Below are 22,423 nucleotides of genomic sequence, written 5' to 3' on the forward strand. Positions count from 1 at the left end.
AATGATCTATAAAAATATATGGACGGCATGGATGAAACACATACATCATGGTGGGGCCCACAGAGCACCGACCACCAGCCATTGGCTGGTGGCAGGGGAAGTAGCCAATCCGGTTTCCGATTTTCACGATACTTGACCTTAATGTGCACTTATGGACCGCCTGGTAGTCAGATCGATCTGGATCATCTGATGAGCAGCCCATGTATCATACACGTGTTCTTGGTCCACACGTGTGGAGTGTTAAATGCGCCTGGGTACTCTTACTTGGATACCAGGTCACTGGATGCACGCCCCAGGCGGCCCGGCGAAGATAACTCCTCCTGCACGCGTCATAACGTGCTAGCTACGACGTTGACTTTCTACCCCTAGCCGTCCGCATTAACCCACCGTACGACTACGACTGCCTCCACCCGGTTGAAAAGAGCCGTTTCCCGGTCACCTCCCAACGGCCGACTTCTGGCTGAAAGCATTCTATTGGAATCTCATTCAACCCAAAAACTGAGTGTGTCAAACCCAATCTCTGTAATATCTCTCTCCCCAAATCTGAAAGTGTCAAACCCAATCTCTGGAATATCTCTCTCTCTCTCTCAACCCAAAAACTGAGTGTTAAACCCAATCTCTCTCTCTCTCTCTCTCTCTCTCTCTCTCTGATATTGAGTATGAAATGAATTGAAAAATCCAAACCTGCAATCTTCTGAGAATTTCAGATGATGGGTTTTATAAGCTCCCCATCTTCACCTTGAAAAACCTAAGTTCTGTTTCTATTTTCTCAGTCTTTTGGAAATGGGTTTTGGAGATTCTTGCGTGTTCTTCATCTTCATGTGGTTTTGTTTCCAAGCTCAGGTCTTGAAGTCTCAGAATGTTAGTTGTAATTCAAAGGACTTGGCAGCATTGAAGGGTTTCCTGAATGGTCTGGATTCAAGGATTGATGGGTGGTCCAATGCTTCTTCTTCTGATTGCTGCAGTTGGGTTGGTGTTAATTGCAGTGGATCTTCTGGGGTTCCAGGCAGAAGGGTAGTTGGTTTGAATCTTGCTGGAAAGGGATTGAAAGGAAATGTTTCGAAATTATTGTCCGGTTTGGATCAGCTGAAATTCCTTAATCTCTCTTCCAATTCTCTCAGAGGTGATGTACCGTCGGATTTGTTCCATTTGCAGCAATTGCAAATCCTCGATTTGAGTTACAATGAATTCTCCGGCCTGATTCCACAAGATGCCCATTTACCGGCGATACGGGTTTTCAACGTTTCGGACAATTCATTCACCAGCCAGCATCCCCTCCTCGTCGGGTCTTTGCATTTAACACATTTCATCATCAGTTACAATCGGTTTTCTGGTAATATCAATCCAGGTATCTGCAACTCTTCAACCCGAATTCGAGTTCTTCAATTCTCGATGAATTCGTTCAGTGGTGTTTTCCCAGCAGGTTTCGGAAATTGCAGCTCCCTGCATGAGCTCTCACTCGATTCAAATAATCTAACAGGAAATTTGCCAGATGATTTGTTTGGTGTGTCGACATTGAGGTGGTTCTTTCTTCAAGACAACGGGCTTTCTGGGGGGCTGAGTAAAAGAATCGGTAATCTTTCCAACCTTGTCAATTTGGATCTCTCCTACAATCAGTTCACCGGGATAATTCCTGATGTTTTCAGTGAATTAAAAAAACTGGAGTATCTTTCTGCTGAGTCAAATAATTTCAGCAGCAATTTACCCACTTCCTTGTTAAACTTGCCGACCCTCCGCGTGCTTAATTTGAGGAACAATTCAATGGAAGGTGAGGTCAATCTCAATTGTACTGTGATGGCCCACCTCAGTTCCATCAATCTCGGTACGAATCGTTTTCATGGACGCATTCTTGATAATCTTTCCTCATGCAAAGAGTTGAAAACCATAAACCTCGCTAGAAACAAGCTCAATGGCGAAATTCCCAATAGCTTGAAAAATCTTCAGGCTCTCTCTTATCTATCGCTAACGAGTAGCAACCTCAGTAATATCTCGTCCGCGTTGGGGATTCTACAACAGTGCCGGAACCTAACGACTCTGGTACTCACCACGAATTTCCATGGCGAAGAAATGCCCATCGATGGGATTACTGGGTTTGCAAGCTTAAAAGTTCTCGTCATTCCAAACTGCGGTCTTTTGGGTTCTGTCCCGTCGTGGTTGAGGAACTGTAGTCAGTTGCAGCTGTTGGATTTATCATGGAACCGGCTGGGGGGAAGCATCCCTTCATGGTTTGGGATTCTAGACTCCCTCTTTTACTTGGATCTTTCGAACAATTCGCTCACCGGGCAAATCCCTGAAAGCTTGACGCAGTTGAAGGGCCTCATTTACAGCAATGCCTCGCGGGAAGTGTCCTCATCCAACTTGCCATTCTTTATCAGACGCAGTCAAAGCACAAGCGTGTTGCAGTATAATCAGTTCACAAGCTTCCCGCCAACGCTGGATTTAAACAGCAACAATCTCACAGGGCCAATCCCACCTGATTTCGGGAAACTGAAGAATCTGCACGTGTTGAATCTGATGATGAACAATCTCTCGGGAAGCATTCCTGATGAGTTATCAGGCATGACAAGCTTGGAGCTTCTTGATCTGTCATTCAATGATCTCTCAGGGACCATACCTGCTACTCTGACCAACCTTAGCTTTCTATCAAGCTTCAGCGTAGCACATAATCGATTGTCCGGGCCAGTCCCTTCGGGCAGCCAGTTTTCGACCTTCTCAATGTCAAGTTTTGAAGGGAATGCGAATCTCTGTGGACGAGATCCTTTACCACCTTGTCAGTCTCAAAGTCCTTCCCCATCAAGAACCAGAGTACGGAAAAACAGAACTACGATCGTAGGAATGGCAATTGGGATCGGTTTGGGGACAGCTTGTCTTCTTGCTCTAGTCTACCTTTATGTGTCGAGAATCAAGGTCCAACGTCAGGACGATCCAGAACGAGAGGTAGATGATGCTGAAAAACAGCTAGAATTACTGGGGTCTAGCTTGGTTCTTCTGTTTCTAAACAAGGAGAACAAAGAAGTAACCATCGATGATCTGTTAAAATCAACCAACAATTTCGATCAAGCTAATATCATTGGATGCGGGGGATTTGGTCTGGTCTACAAAGCGACTCTGCCGGATGGGAGAAAGGTTGCAATCAAACGGCTGTCAGGCGACTGTGGTCAGATGGAAAGAGAATTCCAGGCTGAAGTAGAAGCCCTCTCAAGAGCTCAGCACAAGAACCTTGTTCTACTTCAAGGGTATTGCCGTTATGGGACCGACAGAATGCTTATCTACTCATATATGGAGAACGGTAGCCTGGATTATTGGCTACACGAGAAGATCGATGGGGGTTCTTTGCTAGATTGGGAAACGAGGCTCCGGATTGCTCAAGGAGCGGCGAGGGGGTTAGCTTACTTGCATCAGTCCTGTCAGCCCCAAATCCTTCATCGCGACATCAAGTCCAGCAACATCCTTCTGGACGAAAGCTTCGAAGCCCATTTAGCTGACTTCGGGCTTGCAAGGTTAATACTACCTTATGACACGCATGTGAGCACAGATCTTGTTGGGACCTTAGGCTACATCCCGCCTGAATACAGCCAAGCTTCGGTCGCCACCTTCAAGGGCGATGTTTATAGCTTTGGTGTCGTCCTTATGGAGCTTCTTACGGGGAAGAGGCCGATGGAGGTGTGCAAGCCTAAAGGGTGTCGGGATTTGATATCATGGGTGCTTCAGATGAAGGAGGAGAAGAGGGAAAATGAGGTGTTCGATCCGTTTCTCTGTGATAAGCAGCATGACAAGCAGATGTTGAAGGTGCTAGAAATTGCATGCCTTTGCTTGAATGAGAGTCCGAAAGCGAGGCCCTTCATCCAAGATATTGTCTCATGGCTCGACAATATTGGGCTTGATGGACAACTTACAAAGTGAGGCTAGATGCATTCTGATCATAGTTAAGTAGAGCAATTTTCATCAGTATATCTTATCTGTAAATAACCTTTGTGCATTTCTCAAAATTCCCAAAGTATCACTTCCTTGAATTTCTTCAATTTCAACATGGGGTGAAGCCCTGTAAGTAAAATGATGCACATTCATCAGTTTTGCGTCCGTTCAATCGCAATGGGAGCATTAGGGTTTCTACCTTGTCTATAAATGTTCTCACCATTACAATTACATGTAGAAAATAATCCTGCTGAAGATTCTACTAGTGTGATATTATATACAAAATAAAGAAGAACCCTTGTCTATAAATGTCCTTACCATTACAATTACATGTAGAAAATAATCCTGCTGAAGATTTTACTAGTGTGATGTTATATACAAAATAAAGAACTCTGCTAGATACATTCAGCACAAAAGCTGATTTAAGTATCAAAATATTAGATGATATGTCGATAAAAATGTTCAAGGCTTGTTTCTTACTAATCACAGCATGCTTCTAGTGTTATCAGCTTCTTCTTCTTCTTCTTCTTCTTCTTCTTCTTCTTCTTCTTCTTCTTCTTTTTGTGTGTGTAGTAATCTAGACCATTGGTCTGTTGAATCCGGCCATGGATGGAGCACACCCAAAATATCTCCTAAGCCGGAAGACCCCTAGTGACCAATACTAGGACTTTTTTCAGTTGAATGAGAATTGCCATATTTCTCTTCTTAACTGTCTCTGTAGGCCACAAATCGAAAGGTTAAGATTTGTACTGTTGGAGAATTTTGAGGGATTGTCCATCCACAGTGGAAAACCCATGGTGGAATACACTTTTCTGAATTGAAAAACCATGTACTCTGGGCAAAGATGCAGGCCACATATCATATAATTCCTCCTTGGATCCTCCTGGAGATTTTTCAACAGTATAGCTGAAATTTTTCCAAGGCTTCTTACCACCTCAAGGCCAGCATTGTTGTAGTTGGGACATTGCTCACTGAATTAAAAGAGATTTCTCTGGAAGGGTCTTGGAATTTTTCTTATTCTCCAAGGGTGGTGATGGTATTGTTGAGGTACTTCGAAAGAATTGTAATTGAAATGGAGTCTGAAAAAATAGGATTTGAACTTTGACTCTGAGCCCACGTGGCTGATGGAACAGTTGAAGAAGCCATGCATTGAGCAAGCATGAATTCAGTTTTGGTGTGCCATAGATGCCAGCACACGCTCGCACTCACTCCCTTCAGCTGGATTTGGGGTTGACTGTCCAACCATATGCACCATGTGCAACCTCTTCCATTTTCAAAGGTTGAAGGTAAATTCGGAAATGTATAAGAACAAGCAGTGTTTCTTGCTTTTTCATGTGATGAGAAATGGCTGTCATCTTTTGGAATTATAATTTCTGCCATTTCACATTGCTCAATCTGTCCGAAGGTTGCACCTCAAAATAATTAGCTGAGTGTCTTCCTACTTCTAGTCTGTGGTTAATCGAGGTCACTTTGGTTGCTGAAATTAGTGTTGAGTGTGTAGAAAGCCAGTGAGGAATTTTGGTTGTTCTGTGCCGAACTAGAACACCTCCTAGGCCTGTTTGGGTGTTTCTTCTTTTTGCGTTGGGTGGGATGAACTCCTCTTGAATTAGTGCTTGTTTCCTTTCTGGGCCACTAGGAAGGATATCAACTTCGATGATTTGTGGCAGGAAAATTGTAGCTTGCTTGCTTGCTGCCGCTTCATTTTCCGTGTTGTCCCAAACACGAAGCAGATTGGTTCCGCCAGGACGGCAAGCCAAAAATGATTGTTCAGTACATCCAAACAGGTCCTAGGCTGCTGCTTAAATCGAGTTTGTGTCACCTGGGTTTCTTTTGGTTTCTTGGATTGAAGGGAAGCAACAAACCAAAAGGTGGCCAAAGCACAAAGACAATCAACAATTCCTAACTACGCAAGCTGAAAGGCCAAACACAAAACCCAGGTAAGGGATTAAAAGACATTGCGTGATTTCAGCAGTGTTCAGAAAAGGAGATGGGGATTGGCAGAGAGGAAATGGCATGAAGCTTGATCAGTCCTTAGTATCATGGTTGATACTCAGCCCAATGATCAAGGTCGGTCCTTAGTCTGCTCAAGGGTTATATAATTGCTTATCTTGAATTAGGGGGATGAATATTTTACAAACCCAATTGAATAGGTCTGGATTATGATGGGGCACGTCTTCATTGGGTTGCAGCGTTGTACCTGGAATGCCCCACCTGGTGGGTCCCGCCAAAATTTGCTCTGATCGAACCATCCAACCCAACGTCAAGAGCTTGCAAATGTGTCGAAAAATGCGGCCAACTGTCCTCATTCAGGGCCAAAGGTCCATCAATCAAACAGTATCTCCAGTCAATTTTTTTCCAGGCACAATAGCAAATCCAAGGTGGGTCTTGCCTGATAGGCTATCTTAGTTGATCAAGGTGAGCCCCACCTCTCCTCCTTTCCATATACAGATGGTGAAGACCATGACCTCTTTTTTCTTCTTCTTTTTCTTTTTCCTTTTTGCCATTAAAATTGATGATGATGTTAACATAATGGGTTCTCTCTTGTTTCCAAAGAGAAAGCCCCAATTGCTACCTCTTGCATATGGTAATCCAACTTCAGTAGTTTTATGATAACTCAGGGTTAGGGCTGCAACTTTGATTTGGGTCAACCCAAACCTGACTGACCCAACACTAGTTCAGGTCAGGTTGGGGGGAGTTTCAGGGTCCTTGGGTTGGGTTAGGGTTGGAAAACTCCAACCCAATTTGAAATTGGGGTGGCAGGTTGAGCAAAGTCACTTCTGGTTGGGTTAGGTTGGGAACAACCTAGAGTTACGGGCCGGACAACCTAGGTTGGGGTGATTCGTCAGGGTCATTGTTATCTAAGGAAGACAGTGATCGTCCCTGACGGGACAACCTAGAGTTCTCAGTTCTCTCAAGTCGGACATTTCCAGGGAAGAGATTAAAGAGGCAGTTTTATCCCTAGAAAAGGAGAAATCTCCCGCCCGGATGATTTTTCTATCTTTTTCTTTAAATCTTTCTGTCTATGGTTGGCGAAGACTTGTTCCTGTTTATTGATGATTTTTTCAGAACGGAATGTCCCCAAGGAGTAGGCAGTATCTTCATAGTGCTAATTCCCAAAATTGAAAGAGCTGTTAAGATGGACTTTCGCCCCGTAAGCCTAATAGGTAGCCCTTATAAAATCTTAGCAAAAAATTTTAAGTCGAATGCGAAAGGTGACCCCTTCAGTCATTTCCAACTTTCAAAGTGCATTCATAGCAGGTAGACAAATTTTGGACTCAGTTCTGATCGCTAATGAGTGCCTGGATTCTTGTTACAGGGCCAAAAATCTAGGGTTATATGTAAACTAAACTTAGAAAAAGCCATTGATAATGTCAATGGCTTGGGATGTGGGGCTTGGGCCACTCATGTGGGATGTGGGGCTTGGGCCTCACTTCACATGGGTTCCACTTCACACGAGCCACCTGCCTCACATGGACTGCCCACCCCGAGTGTTCCCCTACATCCTGCAGGCCACCCACATGAGCCCAGTGTGAAAATGCCCCTGCATTAATAATCCTCCCGAGTTTATGCCTATTGTGTTTCAACCAAGCAGAGACTGTCAATCACCTCCTTCACTCTTCCTTATCAGAAATATGGAATCATATTCCCTCTCTTGCATATGTCAATTGGACCATGCCACAGTCTATGGGGGATCTACTAACATCTTGGCATAGTGAGGATGAAGTCTCGGGAGAAAGAAATGGCGAATAGCCCTGCTTGCAGTGCTGTGGTCAATCTAGGCTAAAACGAATAATCGCTGCTTCTGCAATAGAAGAAGATCTCAAGCAGGAGTTTACTGTAGGGATACCCAATTCATGAGATTAGGCGCCATGATGCTAGTGGGATTTGTCAAGTGTGGGCACTGACTTTTGTTGTTGTATTTTAGTTTCTTTCAGTTTTTTACCCCCTTTTTAGTTTGTTGTCAGTTTTTGGTTCTGGTTTTAAGAATATTATCACCTTTCAAAAAAAACAGGTTCGGAATAATAATATGTATTTGGGTCAGGTCCAGGTTGGTAAAAAGGAATTTGGGTCAGCTCCTCAGGTTATGAATTCGGGTTGCAGTTGGGTCCTCTTGAGGTCAGGTCAGGTTGGGTTGCAGTTGGGTCCTCTTATTAGTTGGTCCATATCAACCCAAACCAACCTGCCCTGATTTGCACCCCTCCTCAAGGTACTCTTCTTAAAGAAACAGTTCACATCAAGCATGAAATGTTAGGTGTGGAACTAAATTGGTTTGTTGACCCACTTTGGGAAGTATTCAATGTACAAAATATCTTTCTTTTTTTTGAAAGGTATGTACAGAATATTTTGAATCTTGAAGTACAAATAAACCCCAATTTCTATAAGAACACAAGAAACTAAATGGATTTTAAGAGAATAAAAAAATCTACCCATTTTCTGCACCAGAGGTAGGTTTTTGGATTGCCCAGACATCTAAAATTTACAGATCCATTTTTTTCAATAGTAAAATCCAAAATAGTCATGATTTGACCCATCCAAACAGGCCCCATATACAAATGTCCATGCCACTAATTGGGGGAAAAAGAATATAAACTCCCAAACTACCCTTAGAAAACAGTGATCAAGTTACATCACCTTAAGTTTCACGGTAACATCCCAAAAAAAATTTAAATTCATTAGCACCCGTTTGGCTGTTCCAAGAAATTACTTTTGGTTAGTTATCTTGAGTGGAAACCTGTCTGCTCATTTGTTATGATGCAGGGAAAAAAATGATAAACACATCAGCAGGTTTCAGTATCCCCATTTTATCACAACATATTCATATTGGTTTCTCTTTCCATGGACCCAAAAACCAAATCGCTTTCAAATCAGGGGAATAAATCCTCTCTTGAAAAATGTGGCAAGACTGAAACAGGTCATCATACATCCCTTGCATGCAGTTCATGCAATGCTTCTGTTGATTACCATGCATGCATGGATACATGTGCACATGCATGTAAGCTCAAAGCCGGTTTTGTTTTTTTTTTTTTGTTTTTTTTTTTTTTTTACACCTGTATTTAGAGACTAGACCCCACCCACATATTCTTAAATGGAAAGGAACTCTTCTCATCTGGATGATAGACTCGTGTCACCGTCTGAAAAGATAGCAAGATAAACGACAATGGCCCGCGGTTTACCTGATAATTGATACATTTGGATTTAATAACCATGACCATTGAATCATTATAATATAAAAGATGCAATGCAAAGATTTACATAATGACAGAATAGATAAAAATATCTGAGTATGTAGAAACATAATCAAAATATACACAAGAAGACCGAAACAGAAGGAAAATGACAATGGAACTTTCATACTCCACTCCAGATGACATATCTGCCCTTACATGCATAAGAGAAAAGGGAGAAAAGAAAAACGAGAGAAGGAAAATAAGTATCAAGACAGTCGTATAACTAAAAAACAATTATTGTACTATATCACAGTAAATCTTCAGAAAATACAGTGAAATGTCACGAACTTCATTCAACATCGTCATCTGTCTCATGCACTGCTTGGAGTGGACCTCTTCCTGACAGTAAGCCGCTTTCAGAGGGGTTGAGTACGGGACTATTTCCGAAGAGGCATACTTGCATTTCAATCCTATTCAGCTGATTCCACTCATCATCTGAGAGTGACCAACTGAAAATGTCTATGTTTTTACTGATCCGGTCAGGCTTGAGGCTGCATGGCAGAACACTTGTTCCTCGTTGTAGTCCCCACCGCAGAATTACCTACCACAGATGACAGAAAATGAGCAATTTCCCATTGTTATATGTAAACATTTTATTCCCTAAATTATTTCCATGAAAGATATGCTTGAAAAACATGTCAGATGCATGTTAAGACAACATGGGCCCAGTTGGATTGCGAATTACATCAGTAATTTATTGTAAAAGCACCATCACTATGATTTTACAACATTTGTTTAAACACGTAATTTGACAGTCAAATGTAAATGTAATAGGAGACAAGGAAATGACTTTGTAATCATTACAATTTACATTGTATTGCAGTGGAAATCTCCAATCCAAACACGTACATCGGTGTATTTTTCTCTATGATTTGCAGATTTCGAAGTACCAGTATCACTACAAGTTTTGCTGGCCAGAGATACAGAAATAATATTCATGTCGCCAACAATATTGCCAAATTCCGAAAATGCGGGAAAACGTTAGGAAAATGATGGAATTTTTCAGTGAAACTTCAGGAGATACTGAAGTACACGTTTGCATATTTAGGAATCAAAATTTACAAAAAAAAAAAAAATCATATATAATAAGTTTTGATTTAATGGGATCCAATAGTAACACAACAATCACTTAATTCTTATTAAACCAATTAACAAGCAAACAAACATGCATAATGCATTTTTACATTATAAACACAATTCAAATGCATGTAATCCAACCATCAATCCATCCCATCCATCCATCCATCCATCCCATCCAATCATCCAAACATCCCATCTATCCATCCATACATCAATCCCATCTATCCATCCAAACATCCACCATCCATCCAAACATTTGTTAATAAACAGATTTTGGTGATATCGATACATTGGTGATATTATCGAAATATCGCCAATACACTGGCGATACAAGCAACGCCTGGTCGAAAATATTGGCAATAGATTGGGGATATCATTACATTGGCGATTATAAACGATACCTGGAATTTACACTGTCAAAAATATTGGCGATACATTGGCGATGTCGATGCATTAGCAATACTTAGTAATATATTGCCGATACCTAAAATTTCTAATACAGCAGTGTTATCGGTATCGCCAAACTGGAATATAGATATTATCGTGAACAATGATGATTTGACATCAAAGTAATATAAAAGTATCATCATTACCATTTTACCAGCCTTATCCAAACACAGGAACTGTCAGTCAAATTACCTGTTTTCAGGAGACAGGTATTGTAATTTGTAATGGTTGCACTTTTATAGTACGTTACTGATGTAATTCACAATCTGCTCATGTGTAGATACTATTTCAAAATTTTGGGAAGATCTATCATATGGTAACCAAATGGCACTTAAGCAATTATCTCAACTATCCAATATCTATCAGATGGGTTGTCACATATGGGCCCACCAACCTACTGGACTGTTACAACAACACCAGTCAGTTACAGGCAGCGGTCCTCAAAACTAATATGACTGATGGATCATTCCCTTTTACCCAATATATTTCACATTTTTTGTGTGCGATTACATCTGTATTAGCTCTACTCAAGGGCTCATGGTATGTGGTAAAAGAATTGGTACTTTACTGTTACTATGAGGTCTCAAGCTCTTTTTCTTTAATCTTCATATTTAAGTACCCTTTTAAGCCCACTTGCACCCCTAAACACAACCATGTGTGGCAACCTGGCATATGCATGGGGCATCTGCCTGTGCATCAGGTTGGCCCCTCTGTTCAGATGGCCTGACCCAAAAAATCTGGCTGATCAACTCAACAAATATGGTAAACATGTAGATAAACCAAGATTCGCATTCAATGTACAAATGTATCCTGCCTGATGAGTAGACAGGCCTGATTTTTGGATCAGGTCATCACCACTGTGGGGCCCACCTGATGCATTGCCCAGATGTCCCACCCACGCATGTACCAGGTCGGTATGTGTGACCATGTGTGGAGGCACATGTTTTACTTAAATTACTAATATATACCAACATGCACTTAAATTACTAATATATTCCAGACCCATGAGAAAATACTTGATTTTTTTAATTTTTTTTTTAGATTCAAATAATAGAGAAAATGCTTGATTCAATAGCTGCTTGCTAAATCACTTCAGGCAAGTAAAAAATGATATTTGATATTCTAAAAAGAGAAATGTGCACACACAATAGTTATGAATACTACTTGTGGGTGGGACCCACAATGGTGTTTGTATGACAACCAACCTGTCCAGCAAGGTTGTCTCACCGGACAAAACTATGAACCACCCAAAAACCTCCACATTCACATGGAGCCCATCTAGTGGCTGAATGGGTCTTTTTTTGGGACGTCCCATGTTCATAGTGGGGCGACCTTGCTGGAAGGGTTGGACATCATACAAGCACCACCATGGGCCCCACATGCCAACTAGTTGTGGGTGAGCAGTTTTCATCTAAAAATAGGTGAGAAGGCATTTCTATGAGGAATTGTAACTGACATCCATTTCACTGTCGAACACATCCGCCCTTCCACTTTTTAGTTATGCAGTAGCACAAAGCTGTACTACTGCATGACCAAAAGGTCGGAGGGATGGGTGAATTTACCAGTCAGAGTATATAAAAATGGTGGCTCCCTTTTCATATGACTAAAATTACAAAATCCAAGAACATAAAGTTCATTAGATTCTTAAGAAAATAAACCATTGCAAGCAGTTAACGGCTAAACCGGTGACTGAGATCTGAAAAGATATATTGGAGAGGTATTGAAAATGTAGTAATCCATCCAACAAGCATTGATCCTACATCACTTGAACAACAGTGCATTTCATCAGTTACTTGTGGAGCAACATTGTGTGAGAAATTTGATGGCACATGAACGACTGATTCCACTAATGCATCTGAAAACATCTTTGATTTTGCACAGATTAGTACTCTTTACCATTTCCATAAGATCAAAACATTTCCACCAAGTTCACATGTAACAGCTAAGGGCAGTGAGCATGCAAAATGGAAGAAGCTATATCATCAAGCTCCCACAAATTACATACTTTGCACTTTCTTGTTGTCTCTCCCTATTGGGGGTTCAATTACTATCTTTGCCCTTTCTTGTTGTTTCTCTCCCTATTGGGGGTTCAATTACTCCGCAGTTCTCTTCAGCATATTTCTTGAATGAATTGTGATATCAACTCGGGTCTTACTCTAATTGTTGGTCAAACCAATGGAATGATATCCAAAAAAAAAAAAATCTTGGATATCCAACTCAGGTCTTACTCCACCACAAGCACCCCTCCACACGCATCCCTACACATCATGGTTTTATATATCGGTATTGGGTTCCCAATTACAGATATGATACAGACCAAAACGGCCCCATATCAGCATGTATCGGGTCTGTGCCGGCCAATTCAAGCCCATACTGGCCCCCTCAAATTGCATGGTTTACGTATACGATACGGCTGTAGGATAGAGTATATTTAAAACCAGCTACACATGCCCATGTGTATCAACCTGACGCATCTGAAGGACGGGTCATGTAGTACCTGCCACTTAGATGATCTGTCCAAAAAATCAGGCCACTCAAGTATTGGGTAGGCTACAGTGCTACACGAGGACGAAAACTATAGACAGTTCCAAAAAATTGCTAGGATAATTTCTTTTAGGTCCACTGCAAGAGTATAATGTGAGAGAAACTGCCAAGTTTTTCTAGAGCGTCCATTGTTATTGTACATGCCTGAACCGCCTGATACTTGAGTGGCCCGATTTTCTGGACAGACCATCTTCATAGTGGGTCCTGCATGGTATACGATATGGCTGTAGCATAGAGAGGATATTTAAAACCATGCCCACGTCTATCAATCTGACACGTCTGAAGGTAGGTTATCATGCTACATAAGGACCAAAACTATAGACAGCCTCAAATTTTGCTTGGATAGTTTCTTTTAGATCCATTCTCCATTTTAGTATGAACCAAAAATCACACTAATTGAAACCCTAATCATTTGATTTTTAGAAAAGGTGGTGAACTATTGATATAGTCTAGGCCCAAAAGATTTAAAAAATAAATAAATAAATTTAAAATTAAATTTATTTAATTTTAAAATTAAAAAAAAACCACAGAAGTAACTACTTCTCCTTGGGTCTGGGTTGGGTCTATATGTCAAGGTCAGGACTCAGGTCCATTTTAGTATGACCCCAAAAGGACCCGTTTAAAAACAGGTCCAGGTTGGATTGGATTGGGTTGGATTGATTTTGAGAAGACCTAAACCTGACCCACTTAGTAATTAGGGTCGAACTTATGGACCCAGACCCACTAGTTGTTAGGTTGGGTCCAATGATCCATCAGGTCGACCCAACCCATTTGCACCCCTATAGTTCAGTCTTTCACAAATATTGCTGGTATATTTCCTAGAATTAATCAAACTAGGCATAAGGTGCAATATCTTGTGTAGGATGTCAACCATGGAACACAAGTGAGCATATATAGAAGTCCTCTCAGCCATCGATCTTATTTACTTGATATGTATCAAATTGAGCTTACAAAAATCAATAATAACAAACTTCAAAAGTTTGATAGATTAAGAAAGTGGCATTTAAAGGGAAACTTTAGTATTGCTAAGGCTACTGGGGATAGTAGGATTGTGAATCCTGCTCTTGCCACATGTATGTGCAAGATGCGGGGAGTTCATCAGGTTGGCCCCACTGTATATGTGCTGTGGCCTGAAAATAAGGCCAGTCTAGTCATCAGATGGCCCACAACATGTGTGCCTTGAATGTGGACCATTGGTTAATCTTTTTTAAATGGCCTTCTTTCATACACTTGTGACCAACCTAAAGTGCATGACAGCCTGATTTTCGGGCCACAGCACATGCATGGTAGGGCCCATCTGATGAACCATGTGAATCTCCCGCAAGTCATGTTGCTCAAAGGAAACAAAAAAGGATTTTTAAACAAGAAATGGCAAAAAGAGTAAAAGGTACAGAATCATTTCCAAACAGACAAATCTAAACTTGTTTACCTGCTCCGGTGTCTTTTTGTGGTGCTCTGCAATATCTGCAACAACAGACAGTTTCAGCATCGGTCCGTGTACCGATCTTGACCTTCCAAATGATATCCTAGGAGTTCCGGGTTCATCTTCTCCCGATCCACTATCGGACAGACTGGGATTGGTAGTGGGCACTCCTAATGGGGTATGAGCAGATACATGAATACCTTTCAATTGACAGAACTTTACAAGCTCATCTTGCCTCCAGAAAGGGTGCAACTCTGCCTAAAAGAAGACAATAATCATACAGTCAACTAGTGCCATTGTAAAGTTCGATGCAATTCATGAGAAATGTCAATTCTACTCGTGTGATCTGCCACCCCACATGCCAATGCACACGTGTGATATTCAGGCTGTTCATTAGATAGACCACAGCATGCATCAGCCACAGCCTGAAAGTTAAATGGACCATATGCATGTGAAAGAAATGGAAATTTAAAAGAATTGACCGACAGTCCCCATATGACATACACGTGCTAGCCACCTATGCTGGAACAGCCTCATTTTTGGTCCACAGCAAATGGCTTTGATCGCACACAAACTAATAGGACACCTAATATTATGAAATTTGAGTCATCAATGCAAGGTTGAAGTAAACAGGCCATATTAATGATAAGAAAGATATCATAGTGGAATGATACGATGATCATCTGCTCAACAAATTGGGACCCACCAGATCAAAAGGTGATTATTTTAGCTCAAAGTATTATTTATGTTCATAAAAATTCCCTAAGGGGCTGTTTGTTTTCTCACTTCCATGGCAAATACGTAGAAAATGCGCATTCATTATTTACTAATGAAATTCCAACACTACTCTCAATGCAGACCGTTCACCCCTATTTCTGCCAATTCCTACAGGACCAATTAGGAAGGGTTGCGTGTAATCAAGAGAGATTTGCATGGTGTATTTGAAGTCTTCGGGGAAATACGGAGAGAATTCTGCGATAATACAGATGATGTTTATCGGGCAATGCCACATCATCCACTATGTGGTCGGGTGAAGAGTGATTGTGCTGAAGCGGTTACAAGACAGATGGCAGGTTTAGAAGCAAAGAGAGCAAGTAGTGCTAAAACAGTTATAGCAACCGTCAGAACGTGAGAAGAATCTAGATGATTAGGTTAAGGCTATAAATAGCAATGAAGTTCAACAGAAGAAATGGTCTCATACCTATCAAACCAAACCAAACCTATCTTTCAATTATCCGTCATTTACATTCCTTAGCATAGCCAGTCAATTGCATTCCATAGTGTAATCTTTACCTTTTATCTGCCATTTACATTCCTTAGTGTAATCCGTAACAATAATCAAGTAGTTATTAAATTCTATTTCTAATTCAAGTCTACGCTCATACGCTGGATTCAGTTCGAGTATCATGCGAAGTTCTTCGTTCAGAAAGGCATTCTGTAGTTGTTCTCTACGACCAACTGTAAGAATTTCCATTTTGTTCTATTTTGCATATATTGAAGAGGAAAAGTCCTTTCGTACGGAAGGCAAAGGTATAACCCATTTTCAGAGGGTGAACCCTACCCTTTGACTATCGCTTGATCGTTTTAAAATATTGTTCAAGTGGCTAAATAGGCAACCGATCTTATTCGATCTTGGGCATATGCTACATAGCTGCCTATCTTGGCGCTCAGGGTCATAGTTGTTCGGTTTGAATTAAGTCACCCATTCAATTCTGGCATGCCCACATTTATCACGTGACCTTATCTGAAACCGAAAAAACTGATGGCAACACAGACGTGACATTTTTGTTTTTTCAACACTAAAATCGAGGAGGGGTGTGAATTTCATGTGGGGCCCATTGTGATGTATATGGCTTATCCATGCCACCCATCTGTTGTGTTAGATGATTTCAAGGCATGAGCCAAAAAATGGGGTAGATCCAAAGCTCAAGTTGGCCACACCACAGGAAATAGTGGGAATTGAACGCTTATTGTTAAAAACTTCTAGGGGGCCCTGGGAGTTTTGGATCAAGTTGACATTTGTGTTTTCCCCTTCTCCATGTCTGTGTGACCATATGAACAAGTTAGATGAAAAATAAACAATCTCGTGGGCCTTCAATGTTGGAAGTTTTACGACCACTGTTTCTTGTGACATGGGCCACTTGAGCTTTGGATCTGCCTCATTTTTGGGCTCATGCCCTAAAATGTTCCAGTAAAACGGATGGACGGAGTCAATATGTCACATACATCACAGTGGGACCCACAAAGTTAAATCAGCCCTTTTCAAACGGGTTTTTCAGGCAGAAATACTCATCTATTTTCAAACGGGCGCAATGAGTAATAATGACCAATTTCGTAGGTATTTACCGTGGAAATGTAAAATCAAACAGCCCCTAAAGACGTATGGAACTCCAAAAAGAAAAGAAAAGAAAGTAGTGATGGAAACCATCCTAGAATTTGGAGGGGGGAAAAAAAGCACTACTTGCAATCTATATTTTTATTTTGCCCAATAACCATTCTGTAGTTACTTGAAGATGATAGGACTTATCAACACAATTTAGGGTTCCCAGTTTTCGCAGCTGAGGATGCGCTACACCCAGATCTCTGTCCCGATAAATTTCTAATGGGCTTCAAAATGGTGCCCCCTGACACATTTCCATTCAGATGATGATTTATAACACATCCAAACGGTCCCTCAACAAGCTCATGAAAGAACCCAATTCCAGCAAAAAAAAAAAAAAAAATCTTGATACCCGACTAAATGCCATGTCACGGCAAATAAGAAAATTATTCCAATTATGCTATAAATATGCATGACAACTAGCATCTCTCATCCATGGTTGCAAAAATCTGCTACTCAAAAGGTATTTGTCCCACTTTGAATCCCGTGATCCCTTGACGTGCCAGGCCCTGAATAGCACGTTTTTACTTTCCGATTGTTTACAACTTCATATAGGTAAGTGACGGATGCATCTGTCACAAGGCTAGCTGGACCGCGAGTTGCTCTAGTATGTGGTACAGGAACCAGTATGCAGCGCTACATCCTCCAAATAAGTGGTACACTAGGGATGTGATCATGTGGGTTGCACTGATACATGCACTAAGCAAATTGATGCAGGACAATTAACCACTTGCTCTAAAAGCTCGAACTGATAGAGCATGGTGAATCAATCCCTTTATCTCATAGCCCAGGCCCCACATCCCATGGGTTAGGACCTCGGCCGAACCCCCCTCGTGGGCCCCACTTCATATGGGTGGGGCCCACCTCATACAGGCCACCCGTCCCAAGTGTGCCCCTGCATCACACAGACCACCCCACTCGAGCCCGATGTGAAAATGCCATTGCATTACGAATGCAATATAGTTTTATGTACGAATTGATATTGTAATTTCTATATGAAATGATGATTGTTATCGTTATAATCCCACATGCATAGAATTGTATTATAAGCGTGATATTTCGTAACTCAAAGTATAGATCGCTACATCAGGATCCAGATTGCAAATGACCCATAATCTCTATCGCCTAGCTAGTATTTCAACTGAAAAGGTAAGGGGTTCGCAATTCGGCAATTTAGATCAAATGATTCGGAATGGAGAAGTAGGGGGTGGCAAATTAGGCCAAATGATTGTTCACTTCTTCTTCTTCTTCTTCTTATATATGACAGGCACACATAATGTGCCTAACCCAGAGAAGGCACAAATAATAGTTTTGGCTATGTTGCAGGGTATCAATGTCTGACCCAGAGAAGGAGATCTAGATCAAGAACTCCCAAATCCCAATAGAGGAACTCTAGTACTCTAGGCTTTCACAAGAGACCTACCATGGTATGAAGGAGGAAAATGACCACATTTTCCATATATCCAATCCTTTCTTTATTTGGATCCAAAAAACCAATATCTTAAACCATAATATATGCTGGATGTAAAATCACTATCCCACGCAAATCCAATTCAATAAGAGAGTATTTGTTGGAGAAATGGAGATCCACACAATGGATTCATGACCCAGTCATCGACCCTTACTACACAATCCCTTGATCTACAAGTGTCGTGTCCAGCTGAGAGCTGTGCAATTAAGAGTCATGTGACTTTCAAGTGTCCGTTGAAATCCACATAAATACCTAACCACCATGCCCCGTTAAGACTCTCTAAGTAGTGTCAAGAATTCCACTCCCAAAAATACTAGTTTGTTTCATGCTTAAGCAAATATTTAGAAGACTAAATACCAACTTAGGTTGATTCTAAGACAATGGTGCTGGAAACATATGCTACCTTGTGGGGTTCTCTTCTGCTTAGATTGTCTTTGTAACTGACCAAGGTAGTATGCGCATTTCATGCCTCATTGCTATGTTACTTAAACCAAATGCAACTCTTGAACCCTTGCATCTCATTATTTTCCTATCCATTATCTCATTCTTATTTATTACAAAGAGAACACCCTAGTCCAGTTTAAAAACTCAAAACATTTTCAAATCAAATTGAAACACATCTAAGAAGTCAATCCATTGTTCAAAAAACCACTTTGAAAAAAAAAAAAAAAAATTTCCTATGCACAAAGCATGCTTTATCTTAGGGATCATATGTATAATGCAAGGAATCTTCTATTGTCATCTTCAATTTTGACCTTTCTGGCAACTCACAATGGTTCTTAGTAACCTCTACGTTGTGTCATGAATCAAAGTAACTCATCAACCCCCTTGGAGAGCAAAAGACACTCGACTCATGTCAAAGGGTTAGCCGCACCACTATCATCATTCTCACCTCATATTGGTGACATCCACCTCTTCTATTTTTTCTGTCCGAGAAACATGTGTGGACCTTACATGTCTGTTACTGATTTCCTGTAAAGAATTCCATCTCCTTTAGCTGATGATCTTCTACCCGTCATGTAACCATGGGAGAAAAATGGAACAAAATTGAGAGCCTTTCCCTCAAATGCAACCTTTAAACTACAAGGAGTACATGGAAATTCATCATCCTATTAAAGACATACTTTCAACGTAAACACTATGCTGATTCCCACCTTAACATAAGCTCATACTTTAATAGGGTATCCCATCACCTTAACTTTATAATTATCCTAAAGTCGTCAAAAACCTATATTTTTTGCTTCATAAAGAAACTTTCTCATTAACTATGATGGCATCAGACCATCTTAACTCAATGATATTCACATCCGATCTAAATTCTCCCAAGATCGAGTGGAGCTTTCAATAACAAAAGAAATTATCATATCGAGATGTTCCCATAGTGTTTGAATGCCTTCAGTAAATGTGCAAATAAAATCAATGACCAAAAAGTTGTATGCATAGCTGTGGTACCACATCAAGTACTAGTATCTGGTTTTCATGCTAGAGAGACTATATAAATAGGAAGATTATCTGTTTTCCAGGCTGTGTAAGTTTCCTACAATTGTCAGGTCATACAGATTCATTCTAATGGGTTCTTTCAATCTAGATAACTGGTTGCGAATCACAATATACCATGCAATGGAAGAGAAAATTTGAATATTTTGGTGCCAATTGCAGTCACAGGATAGAGTAATTTACCACAAGTGTACATTTTATCCTTCACTAGCAAGAGAACCATGTAGAGTAGCAACAATTTCCTTTAGGAGTGGCCAAGCCTTTAGGATGAGGAGAGCAATTACAAACTACATGAAACCTTGAGTGTCCTAAATGTTGTATAATAAAAAAAATGACGTTTTTCCCTACAAATTGAGTAAGCATGAAAGACTAGATCATTGCAAAAGAACTCAATACTTTCATGAGCAATCTTCAATTGCAATTAGAGCTACATTATCTCTAGTTCTTTAGGAATGGACAGATCAATTCCAACTATTACCTCGCCATACAAGCTATTAGGCAGAACAGTTTGGCTTCAAAAATCTCCATTCAAGGTTCTTTGAAGTCATAACGCAAAATCTACCAGAAAGAATGCACCGAAAATGGAAAAAGTATTCGCCTTACCTGATTAACTGCAGGTACGATCTTTGCAAATTGGAGCAACTCCTCAATCTGCTGAACACTGAAATTGCTAACACCTATAGCACGAACTAGCCCCGTCTCGACAAGACCTTCCATGGCCTTCCACGTTGGCTTCAACCGATGCGAGAACTGCCTATACTCGCTTCCTGATTTTGAAGGAGGATCGGTGGCATCCCCAAAAGCTGAACTCTCAGGCCAATGCACCAAATAAAGGTCCAAATATGACACGCCGAGGCTCTTCAGCGAAACTCTAACAGAATTCTCAATTCTCTTAAGAGAATTTGTGGTGCAGTAAAATTTCGATGTCAAAAACACATCCTCCCTCTTAAGCCCATCGTCAAAAGCTCCCGCCAAAGCTTGCCCAACTTCAATCTCGTTCCCATAAAGATGAGCACAGTCTATGTGACGATAGCCGACCTTCAATGCGGTTTTCACAGCTTCGATGCAGAGATCTCCACCACTCTGCCATGTTCCGAGCCCAATAGCCGGAATTCTAGCCCCCGTATTCAACAAGAAGTAATTCCCATTAACTCCTCCTCTTCCTCTCATGCTTTCAGTCTCCTTAAAACACCCAAAAACTCCAAAATCTCAATCTAAGAGGAGAAAACCCAATTGAAGGAAACAACACCCAACAATCCAATAATTCCAACTATGAAGGAAAAAATCCCTAGAAAAAAAAAAAAAATCAAAGAGAAGTCCAATAATCCAGGAGTCGCGGCAACAAAAGAGAAAAACCCAACAATCTAAGCAAAGGAATAAAAACAACCAATAATCTAACAATCTAAAAAGACCCACTAATCCAATAACCTCAAACACAAAAACCAAATAAAAAAGAAATTTCCAACAGTTCAATAGCCTCACTAGAAGAGAGAAAGAAAAAGAAAAAACCCCAATTCAAAATACCCTTATTTCTCTCCAAAAAACCCACCTTTGAACTCCAACCAAATCTGCAGAAGCTCTCTCTCTCTCTCTCTCTCTCTCTCTCTCTACACCTTCATTTCCAAGAAAATCCCATCATTATACTTTATTTCATCATTTTCCAATAATCCATATTCAAAGACCCGTACTCTACAAGACCACCTCCCTCTCTCTCTTGCAGAATGCAGACAAGCAGTATATTATATAAAAATAAATAAAAATAGATTAATAAAAGTCAGAAACTTGGAAGTATTTTCAAGCGTTCACCTAACTGAGAAGACTCGGAATCCACCAACCGCCTGCCCATTTTTATGAGCAAAAGTTCATTTCATTCAATGGAGAAAATTCATGGGCATTTTCGTGGTTCCCTTTTCTTTGGAAATTTTACAGAAAAAAACACCTACTTACTGCGTAATTTATATTCCAGTACTCTTTTCAAGAGCTTTTCACACGATTACGCTCAAGGTTTCGTGAGAGTACTGAGATAACACCACATTTCTAATTACTATTTCATTTTACCTCTTGCCCCCGTTTGTCTTTTCCTGGGACAAAAATGCCCTAAACACAATTTTCAATTTCCAACACACGTGCACCTTCTTTTGCCATTACCATATAGCAACTTGCGTAGATCTTTGGTACTTTTCGACTATCCTCTAATAATATTTTATACTTTCTTATTAATCTCTTCGACATAAACTCTTACCTCATAAAATAGGTTTCTTCTTTTTCATTTTAGTTATTATGTTAAATTGGGCCGTTTGAAAAGAAAATTAAAAGAAGCTAAATGAAAAAATATTACAAATATTCAACTTTTAAAAAAATGATTTTTTTCTTCTTTCTTAAAAAAATCTATCTACATAGATTTTTTTTTTCCATGAAATAAATATAATCAAATAAAA

At 40.4% G+C, this 22,423-nt stretch overlaps 2 protein-coding genes across 2 annotated transcripts; one reads left to right on the forward strand and one right to left on the reverse strand.

Annotated features, from left to right (window-relative positions):
* Window positions 1-362: 362 nt before the first annotated feature.
* On the forward strand, window positions 363-4,113 carry LOC131236910 (phytosulfokine receptor 1-like). Its single transcript, XM_058234442.1, has one exon. It carries the CDS (start codon window positions 784-786, stop codon window positions 3,901-3,903), a length of 3,120 nt encoding a protein of 1,039 aa, XP_058090425.1. The 5' UTR covers window positions 363-783; the 3' UTR covers window positions 3,904-4,113.
* Window positions 4,114-9,241: 5,128 nt separating this feature from the next.
* LOC131236911 (aldo-keto reductase family 4 member C10-like) lies at window positions 9,242-21,784 on the reverse strand. Its single transcript, XM_058234443.1, has 4 exons — window positions 21,535-21,784; window positions 20,589-21,273; window positions 14,644-14,895; window positions 9,242-9,684 (listed from the first exon to the last, which is right to left on the reverse strand). The coding sequence occupies exons 2-4, from the start codon at window positions 21,153-21,155 to the stop codon at window positions 9,433-9,435; spliced, it is 1,071 nt and encodes a 356-aa protein (XP_058090426.1). The 5' UTR covers window positions 21,156-21,273; window positions 21,535-21,784; the 3' UTR covers window positions 9,242-9,432.
* Window positions 21,785-22,423: the final 639 nt, after the last annotated feature.

The sequence above is a fragment of the Magnolia sinica genome, chromosome 2 (genome assembly GCF_029962835.1).
Source record: "Magnolia sinica isolate HGM2019 chromosome 2, MsV1, whole genome shotgun sequence".
Taxonomy (NCBI): Eukaryota; Viridiplantae; Streptophyta; class Magnoliopsida; order Magnoliales; family Magnoliaceae; genus Magnolia; species Magnolia sinica.